At 37.5% G+C, this 10632-nt stretch overlaps 1 protein-coding gene across 1 annotated transcript; it reads left to right on the top strand.

Annotated features, from left to right (window-relative positions):
* Positions 1-627: 627 nt before the first annotated feature.
* On the top strand, positions 628-10185 carry PHR2 (photolyase/blue-light receptor 2). Its single transcript, XM_006854409.4, has 4 exons — positions 628-1712; positions 9114-9343; positions 9602-9700; positions 9892-10185. Exons 1-4 carry the CDS (start codon positions 723-725, stop codon positions 9971-9973), a joined length of 1401 nt encoding a protein of 466 aa, XP_006854471.1. The 5' UTR covers positions 628-722; the 3' UTR covers positions 9974-10185.
* The last annotated feature ends 447 nt before the right edge of the window (positions 10186-10632 follow it).

Raw genomic sequence — 10632 nt, 5'->3', positions numbered from 1 at the left:
ATTTTATCTGATATGTTTATTCATTCATTCAAAACTTATATCGAAATCTATCTAATTTGGTTTGGTGGGAAGTAAAAATTAGAAAATTAGGCTATACAGATAGTCCATATATAACTAATGACTATTATTTGGAAGAAAAGTGTATTGTGTATCGGGGGACAATTCTACAGTTGTATCGCATGACGCATCATGCACCTATCCTAAAGATGGACACAAGAAGGGGTAGTCCCACAAAGGACTAAAATGAACGGTCAAGAATTATTTTTCAAAAAAAATCATTCTTAAAATTTAAAATTTTAAGTTTTTATATATTAATAACCCTCTTATTGGAGATGGCATGTACCTAAAATATCAGATACAAAAATCCATTTCAAAAACAAATAATGGAGATAGGACGTACATCTACATATGAGTCGGCTGTGAGATAAACCGTGTCTATTTTTGAAACATTGTTTTATGCCTGGCAAAAAGCGGATGTCAATGTTATTATCAGAAAGTTAAGGGCATTTTTGTCACTTTCCGCAGAAAAAATAATCCAAACCTGCCGACCGATTTCCCCGTCCCGGAAGGTTAAGGCCATTTTCGTCATTTTTCCTTGAGAAGGATGCCCCCTCCTCCTTATCTCTGGAAGTTACCAGTGGTCTTGCTGTGTACTCTCTCTCTTCTCTCTCTCTAGGGCTGAAAGCTCAATTCCATACCATTTTGATTCTCTCTCTCTAACAATGGAATCAAACCCCCACAGTGACTCCAACCCCTCAGCCCCTGTTGAAGAGCAAGAAGAACAACAGGCCCAGAACACCCTTTCTCTCTCATCCTCAAACCTCACCACTCCCTATGCCTCCATCTCTCTCTCTCTTTCTTCTCTCTTCTCCTCATCCTCCATTCTCTCTTCCCCCAAGCCCCCCTTCAAGCCCTCCCAAACAGCCTGTTTCACCCATATCCCCCTAAAGCCCTCTGTCTCTCTACAATTCAGGAACCTCAATTTCTCCCAGGCCCCAAAATCCAACTCCAAATCCTCAATCTCAGCTGCTTCTCTCTCTACCCCGCTTTTCCAGACACCCCATCTCTCTTCTGAACCCTCGAACCCAGTTGGTGGTCGTAAATGCTCCATTGTTTGGTTTCGGAATGACCTTCGAGTCCATGACAATGAAGCTCTTAACTCTGCAAATGAAGAGTCTATCTCGCTCCTCCCTGTTTACATTTTCGATCCTCGAGACTATGGCAAATCGTCGTCAGGTTTCGATAAAACAGGCCCATATAGAGCCACCTTTCTCCTAGACTGTGTATCTAATTTGAGAGAGAATTTGAAGAAGAGAGGGTCTGATTTGGTGGTGAGGATTGGGAAACCAGAGAGTGTTTTGACGGAGTTGGTAAAAGCTGTTGGGGCTGATGGGGTTTATGCTCACATGGAGGTTTCGCATGATGAGGTGAAAGGGGAAGAGAGAGTGGAGAAGGTGATAAGGGAGAACGGGGTCGAGTGTAAGCTTTTTTGGGGGAGCACTTTGTACCATATTGAGGATTTGCCATTTGGGCTCGAGGATATGCCTTCGAATTATGGTGGCTTTAGAGAGAGAGTGAAGGGTTTAGCAGTGAGAAAGACAATAGAGGCATTGGATAGGTTGAAAGGGATGCCAAAAAGGGGGGGTGTAGAGCCTGGGGATTTGCCGACATTGATGGATTTGGGGTTGAGCCCTGCCTCAACTGTTTCAAAGGTCAGTCCTTTCTCTTTCTCACTAAATGTTCTCTCTAGAATTGAATGTCCCCCCTCTCTTTCTCTAGAATTGAGTATGTTTTAGTTCAATGACTGCCAAATATCTTGAAATTACTTCTGTTTGAGTTGTTTTTATGTATTGAAGTGCTTTTTCCTTCTGGTAGTTATAGAGTATGTTGTGACTTGTGAGTTAGCTGAGCAGTGTATCTAGTATAAGTTACATTTTGGTTCTAAGTGTGATAGCTGAATCTGTCGATGCAACAATGACATTTGATGCATTGTGTTGTCTCTGGCTTCAAAACACTAAAATTTGTGTATGTTGTAAGTTGTATGTGAATTCATGTACTCTCTCTCTTTCTCTGTGTGTGTGTGTGTAGTGATAGAAAGAACTCATTGTTATAATAGTCTTGGTTTGGCTCTATTTGTATTTATCTCTGCTGTATTTGTAAAATAAAGTGGTCCAATTTGTTTGTCATTGAATTTTAAGAGCCTCACTATTGTTGCAATAATACCAAATTTTTTGTTAATCATTTCTTCTTTTCTCTAAGCCTGACGATGTGGTATTTTGAGAGCCGTTGTTCCCTTTCTCTCTCTCTCTCTCTCTCTCTCTCTCTCTCTCTCTCTCTCTCCTTTCTCACACACACACACACATACGTGCAATGGGGATAATTTTATCTATCTCTGAAATGATGAAGTACTTCTCTGATGTAAATGAAGTTTGTACATATGCATCTTTTTTATGTAATCGTAACAATTTTCTATTGGCAATATAGTATTTCTTATATAGCTCTAAACATTTCGTGTATCACAATCTCTTAATCAGCTTTGGAACTTGTATTGTTGATTGAAGATGGCTTCTTGAAATTCTTAATTCTTGGTTTTGGATAAGGAAATATTTGTAACAAGTTCTCATCATGAGGAGCTCTCTCGAATATCACAACACATATCTCAAAACAAGTGTGCTTCTTTGATGGATATTTATCAGAACATGTGTGATTCGTGTTAGTGTTTTGGATGTTATTTTAGACAATTCTGTACTTTGGTTTGTTTTGGTAATTGTAAGAGCTTCTGAAAAATGGGAAACTTCAGTTTAATCTCGGATTGATTGGGTATGAGTGTCAAATATAGAGTGTTGTGTGCTTTGGGGCAAAGGTCTTCGAGCATGTTTGCATGTGGGAACAGACTACCACAGTCATGTATAATGGCTAGAAAACATCACCATGTGTAGAGTGCTGCTCTGGATGTTTGCATGTGGGAACATACTACCACAGTGATGTATAATGGCTAGAAAACATCACCATGTGTAGAGTGCTGCTCTGGGATATGTGCACCGTGTTATGATCTACATGTTTGAGTGTGTTTGACCTCTGATGGTGGAACCCCTTTGAGTACCCAAGATGTGATACATGCTAGGGTCCTTTCGTTTTCTGAAACACACTTTCAAAACCCTAGTAATTCATTGATCCCCATCTATTTCAAATAAATTTTACTATTATATACGCAAATCAGGAAAGACAGTGCATAGATGGCTTGGGACTTAAACCTTCAATTAGTGTTATGCCAAACGCTTACCAAGGATCTTGAGCAGAGGGAATTTGAACTTTTCCTATATAGGTAAGTCTCTTACGTGCTACACATAACCTTTCTGGTATTGTGTACATTCTAAAAGCCCACAATTTATAGCCCTCTGATCTTAAACACCCTAGAGAATACCCAATTCTCATAGGATGTGGACACACTTTCACACTCATATAGGTGAATTCATCAAGTGTGCTTCGCAATGCAGCAACCCAAGCTAGGTATGTATATGGACTGATTAAGAACAAACATCATTTGCACATCGTCCTTTATAGGTCACTGCACCACACAATCAGGAGGTCGATCAAACAAAATTAACTTTCTCAAGTTTGTGGTACTCCTAATGTCACACAAGTAACTTATTTTTCCCTTTGGATGTAAGATTCTGGATCTCCTAATATACCAGGCAGGGTTCCCCTCTCTTTCTGACTTGTCTTAAGTGGGCTTCAGCTCATCCCTCTTGCTGTTTTCTAGACTTGATTACTTGCATTGCGTTAAGTTTATGTTAATAATGGATTTGCCATGTTCTGGTATTACCAAACAATGGTCCACTTTTGAGTAATTGCTGCACATAACCACCTCAACAGTGCTGCTGTCTGGACTGCCCATTGTAGATTTTAATTTTTTGGAATTTACTCACGTGAATTAGAACTCGTAGAAAGCTATGGTGCACAACTTGCTGTATATTTTTGAGTGGTTTTTTTAAGAGATATGTGCTTTGGATTCATGTGTGGAAAACCATGATACATATTTTCCTAGAAAATATTGGATTTCCATTTTTTATATTCTATGATGATAGATTTGACATAAAGCGCATTCAGAAAGCCTTTTTCAAGAGCTCAACTCATGAACTTTATATGTTGGTGACTCTATGGTATGAGGCCCAAACTCCATGAGTTCCATTGAGGTACTGAATGCCTTAGTTACATGAAGAGCAAATCAGGTAATCTAGGTGCGCAAAGCAAATGACGTTAAAAGTTTGGACAAGAACACAAGAAGTTGGCGTCGATTGAAATCTCGGCAGGTTTTCAACTTAGGTGTGTTTGGAGTCCATTTGGTCCAAGTAAAATTGTCCGCAAGTTAAATGTACACAGGTACCTTGTAAACCAACTAATGAAGATTAGTTGCCTAGTATTATGACAGAATATTTTACATAAGAAAATACGGGATTCCTCATTTTTAAGGTAGACTTATTTGTGTGATGTTTGTATTTTTTTCCTTTTGAGGTTTCTCCTTATATTTGGTGATTACTAAAGTTTAGCCCTTTATTATTCTTTTTATTTTTTATTTTTATAGTCATTGGTTTCAGTGGATCTCTGGAATAAACGCTTCTCTCAACCATAGTCAGCTAGAAATTGTTGTTTGGCCATTTCACCAGTATTTGAGGATACTATTATTGTGAATTCATATAAAATATGTGTCGAAACTTAAGATGCATTTCTAGTACCATAAGAAATGTGTTTCAAGTTTTAGTAGAAACACATTTATAATACTACTAGTTGTTCTGGTCCCAAACCATTTTTTATTTACCCTCCTCCATCCAAGTGGAAAAAAAAGAATATTTTATTAGAAGGACTTATTCACATGTTCCTTCAAGCACTTAAATAAAATCTCCTTTAAGGCGTCTTTGATACTTTTGTTGTATCAAATTACTAAAATACCAAAATCTTTGTCCATAAATTAGGAACTTCGCCCCATAAATTAGGAACTTCGCCTTTAGAGAGGTTACATTGTAAGAGTGTTACTAACATTCACTGTACATGGTGAATTACATTAGTCGTCACACAGTTGTTGATAAAAATTGCCCCTTCATATTGAAAATTAAGTGTGGCATACGACTAATTTAGTGATTTGGCATACTCAAATTCCAAAGTAGCATTAAATACACATAGTTATTAGTGTTTACGGCCCCATTAACTTAATGCATATTACATCAGTATCTTGGTTAGTTTCAAAGTTTCCTTCACAATAAACACAACTATAATTAAATTCAGGAACAGTTAAATGTCTAAATCTTCTTGGTGAAAGATAAAGGCGTCCACAATTTATGGTGAATGTTAATATCAACCCTTAAAAAATTAATAGCATAACCAGAAAATACCTTGAATTTTTACCTCTTCTTTCAAAAGAACATTAGATTATATAAATATCAGTATGCATATCTATAGAACCAAACGTAAACTTCTTGTAAGGCAGGTCCATGGTGGTGTTCAAACCTGGATGTTGTGCTGCAGGTGTCAACTCCCTAGCTATCATCTAGGTGCCTAATTCCATGACTACATGATTGACTGACCGTATGCTACCCTGCTTTGGTTAGTTTCTGTATGAAGTTCCATAAAACTCCATGCTTTTGCGTTTGGGATTAAGCAAATATTTTTTTACTTTTTATTTCACACACAAAGCAGCAGCATTCCTTGTGTACATGAACACCTAAAAAGGCAAGGTGGCTTCCGAAGAGCCATTGACACACATCCCCTAAATCACCTAAAATTTACCAATAACCAGTTTCACATTTTTTGCAGCGGCATCCAGAGAAACCCTAAAATTCTGTTTTGAAGGGAAATAATAAAAACTAAGGGAAGAGTGCTAGGGATGGAAGGCATCATAGTTGTATTAATAGTTTACCTATGTGATACGTGTATTCTACCAATGTTGTCTCCACACACGTATCAATTCTACATCATTGTGATACTATTGTTAGCCAAGACGTGCTAAAAGATGCAACCGGAGCCTTTTTTGTTCTATTATTTCAATACCAATTAGGTACTGTATTCAATGCCCCATGCTAACTCCAAACAGTTATGCTATCAGCTCATATAGGGTGAGGTTTTGGTAAGGCCTCAAATGTATATGGCTGCATTTCAAAACCCTGCCAGGAAACTCATATTTGGTGCTGGAAAATAAGTTGATCCGCCAAAAGTCCATTTCCTCCATTGATTGTGGAATTTGGAACTCCAAAATATTGTAGATTTGGCGGATCTGGGAAGATGGTCCATTCTTAAGGGGTTGAAATCAAATTACAGATTCATTTACATCAAAGTGGAGATGACAGATTTGCAGTGTTTTTTACAGGGACTGGTTTTTCCAGTGAGATTTGGGTTGTGATTGTGTTCAACAAGGCCTTACGAAATGCTATCCCATTTGTGTATGTGAACCATAAAGTCTCATTTGAAATAGACAGTCTAGAGTGTCGCAAGATGGTCCATTTCTAAGGGCTTGAAATCAAATTTCAGATCCATTTACATCAAAGTGGGGATGACAGATTTGCAGTGTTTTTTAACACTGGGACTGGTTTTTCCAGTGAGATTTGGGTTGTGATTGTGTTCGACAAGGCCTTGCGAAATACTATCCCATTTGTGTATGTGAACCATTTAAAGTCTCACTTATCAAACTATTTGATAAATTCTAAAACGAAGTGAAGATATCGAGGGCTTGTTTGCAACATCATCGTCAAAGCTTTTTTCTAATTAATTGGTGCGGGCTATACGAATCATGATTCGTCATTCTGCTCTATTAAGGGTGATATCCTCAGTGAGACCATAAGTCCACATATCTTTTCTTAATACTTTCAATCATGTCCTTTTGGGCAAACCCCTTGTCCTTTTTGAGCTTCCACTTGAACTAACTCGTACCTCCTAACAGGTGTTGTACTGGGTAATGCCACACATGGCCAACCCACCTAACTCTATTCTCTGTCATCTTGTCGCCTATTAGTGCCACACCTAAATTTTTCCGAATGTATTCATTTCGAATTCTATCCCTTCTTGTCTTGGCCCTCATTCATCTCAACATCCTCATCTCCGTTACACTCATTCTATGGGTCTATTGTTTTTTGACCGCGCAACATTTTGTCTCATTGAGCGAAGCTCGTTGAACTTACCCTTTAGCTTCATTGGCATGCAATAATCACATAAAATTCCGGTTACACATCTCCACTTTGCCCACCTAACTCTAATTCTATGTGCGACATCTTTCCCAATCTCTCCATTTTCTTAGATTATCGACCCAAGATATCGAAAGTGCGTTCTTTTAGTATTTCTTGGCCGTCAATCTTAACTACTTCCTCGTCTCTACTCCTATTTTGGGCTGGAATAGACTATTTTTTCCAAAACTAATATACTCCAGATATTATAATTTTTTAGGTTATTTGGTCCATATCTTTTATTATGCCTAATATTATTTAATGTTTTAACTATTTTGGAGATTTTTAAACTATTTGGTCATATGTCTAATATTATTTAATGACTTAATTATTTGGGAGATTTTTCTACTGTTTGGTCATTTCTGTCTAGAAGCATGTAATTTTCAGCAAACTACTTCGAATATTAAGTACAGATGGCTTTTCAAAAAGATTATATGCCTCACCAATTTGAATCTCTTGCTCTCCTTTCTATCCCTTTCCTCCTCTCTCTCTCACTCTCTCTCTCTCTCTCTCTCTCTCTCTTGCTAACTTTCTATCCCCCCTTTCCAATTTATTCGATCTCTTATAGGCTGTGTTCTCACAGATGTTCCCATCTGTTTTTTGGTATAGGAGCTCCCCTAGTGGGTAGACAGTTTTTGAATAGAATGGATGTATTTTTTTGGAGCACCCCGGGCTGTGGGTTGCCTTAGTATCTCTCTCTTCTTCCATTCTCTTTTTGTTTTTGTTGCCCAAACTCTCTTGAGCGCTCAGTTTTTACACTGCCGAGTAGAGCCAAGTGGTTTTCTGTGATTTAGTTATATAGTAATATAATACAGATACCGTTCCTCAAAAAAGATAGACTTGTACGTAAAAATTATCTATAGTTTATCTCATTATGATGGACACTTCCAAACAATAGATAGTCCATTATCAGAACAGATTTTTTTGAAACAGTGAATTATTGGTGGTAACGAGCACATCCAAATAGGCCCTGAGGGTCTTGCTATAAGAACTACTAATTCTGTAGTGTACAATACTTATTCTTATTCTTACTTCTAAGCAATTTTCTATACAATTGTTCACAAAGTAGAGATCTGGACATTTTAAGGAGTTTCTGTACTAGGTTCTACGAATCATCTTGTTAGTTTCTTGTTCTAGACACAGCCACATTAAACTGCCATCTATGTTTGTCAGATTTTACCTTGCTGTTAGACTCGGCCAGATTTCAATTTTAAGGCAAAGAGGGCAAAGAGTAAGACTAGTCTAAGGTTTTGAGCTTATGGAAGTAATTCCTTTGTGTGGGGCTCTGAGATGTTTTTTTGCTGTTTCTTGAGAAGTCATTTGCAAGATGTATAAGAAAAAACAACATATTGAAATAAATACTTGCAAATAGAAGATGTTAGAGTCGTATATGCATTGCTTAAAATGGGATGTCAGGGCCCATTGGGCCTTTCCTTCGGGGGGGGCTCAAATCCAAACACATACTTTCCAGGCCTTTGTATCAGGCTTATGTCTGGTTCATGGACCTAGGGAGGCCCAAGCCCACTCACATGGGCTTGGGCCTTAAGAGCCCAATGGCAAAGAGGCCCACTGACAAAATTTCTGGAAATTCTATGCAGTACCTATTGGAGGACTGCGGTGTAGGGAAGGAGATGTTTTCCACGAGGTCAGTGCTCAGGAATCATTGATGAGTGTAGGTTGTACCATAAGGAACAGAAAGCAAGAGCAGAAATGGAGTGTGTTTATGATCTCTCTCTCTCTCTTTCTCTCAGTTTTGTTTCTTTTGCTGCTTGTATTCTTGAGTTGTTGTAGAGATCTCTACAGATTTCAATGGCGCAGCTATTCATTGTTTTTCATTTGAGCGCTGACTATTATGTACATAAATAGAGATTCTTATGTTTTCAATTTCATTGTTTTTGTCAGGATGGGAAGCCTGCAGCTAATGCTTCCCTTGTGGGGGGCGAAACCGAAGCCTTAGAAAGGCTCAAAAGATTTGCATCCGAATGCCTTGCACAGCCTTATAAAGGAGACAAGGCTAATGGCAGAGATAGTATTTATGGTGCCAACTTCTCATGCAAAATATCGCCTTGGCTCGCCATGGGTTGTCTCTCTCCACGCTTCATGTTCAATGAGCTTAAAAAAGGAGCCAAGAGGTGGGTTGTTATTATTATTATTATTATTATCTGAGTTGTTTTTCTTTTGAATAGTTTTCACTATTGCATTCTTTGAAATACAAAATGCAATGCCACCAATCAAAAAAGGAGTGAAGTTTTGAAATGCTATATTTTATGACCCACAACAAATTTGCATTAATTATTGACATGGTAACTTAGGTTCATATAAGGAGCTTAAGTGTCATTTTGATAATGTCAGATGTTCTCACTGTGTTTTGTGTAACTTGACTTTGGCAGAATGGGTTTTGCCTCTGTGAGTCAAAAGACGAATGAAGGTGCAACTGATGGTGGAATGAATTGGTTGATGTTTGAGCTCCTTTGGAGAGATTTCTTCAGGTATTGTCTACTTTAAATCCCCCCCGTCCCTCTCCCTCTCTCTCTCTCTCTGTGACTGTAGTTTAAGTGTCTCTTTTTGTAGTCTCTCTCGCTCTCTCTCTCTCTCTCTCTCTCTCTCTCTCTCTCACACACACACACACACAAAAACCATTTGGCTACTTGCTTGTTCATGTACTTGTCGGCTTTTTTAGGTTCATCACCAAGAAGTACAGCTCCAACAAGAAAAACATTGCTGCAACCCCTGCAACAGCCTGTACTGGTGCTCTTGCTTAGCTTCCTCTCAACCACTATGGTGGTGAAGGACACTTTTTTTGAAATGGTTGAAATATAAGTGGGTCATTCCATTGTGAAATTGCTCTGGAAAATTGAGGTTATTAATCTCTCTGAACAAAGATTAGTCCCAAAAAACACGAGAAAAATTTGTAGGTGTTTTTTTCTGCTTTCCAACTGAAGCCCAATTTTAATTTATCATTGCTTTTAAGAAAGGCTAAGTGAAGCAAAACAACTTTAAACAACAATATTCACGAAATCGAATTGGAATGGTTAACAGGACATGGGTCAAGAAGCGGTTTAACCATTTTAACCGGTAAACCAGTTGATTCAATTGCTTTAACTAGACAAGTTTCGGGTGGTTAACGAAGTATTGAAAAAAATAAAAAAAAAGATACAAAAATAAATCTATTAATATATGAAAAGCATATAAAGAATGATTAAAATAAAATACATTCAAATGAAGTTTAAAATTAATAAAAAAAAATGGATTTTAACGATTCGATTTGTGTTAAGGGGTATTTTTAAAATTTTATGAAAAAGGAAAAATTATAAAAGGGAATATTAATGACTATTTTTTTTTTAATCTTTACCATAATGTAAAAAAAATAAAGAATGCATTACAAATCAAATTTTTTATTTTTGAGAATTTATATATGTTT

This window comes from Amborella trichopoda, chromosome 7, assembly GCF_054954075.1.
Source record: "Amborella trichopoda isolate Santa Cruz 75 chromosome 7, AtrichopodaSantaCruz75HAP2 v2.0, whole genome shotgun sequence".
Taxonomy (NCBI): Eukaryota; Viridiplantae; Streptophyta; class Magnoliopsida; order Amborellales; family Amborellaceae; genus Amborella; species Amborella trichopoda.
The sequence above is the reverse complement of the archived record's forward strand: the minus strand, read 5'-3'. Positions and strand labels throughout refer to the sequence as shown.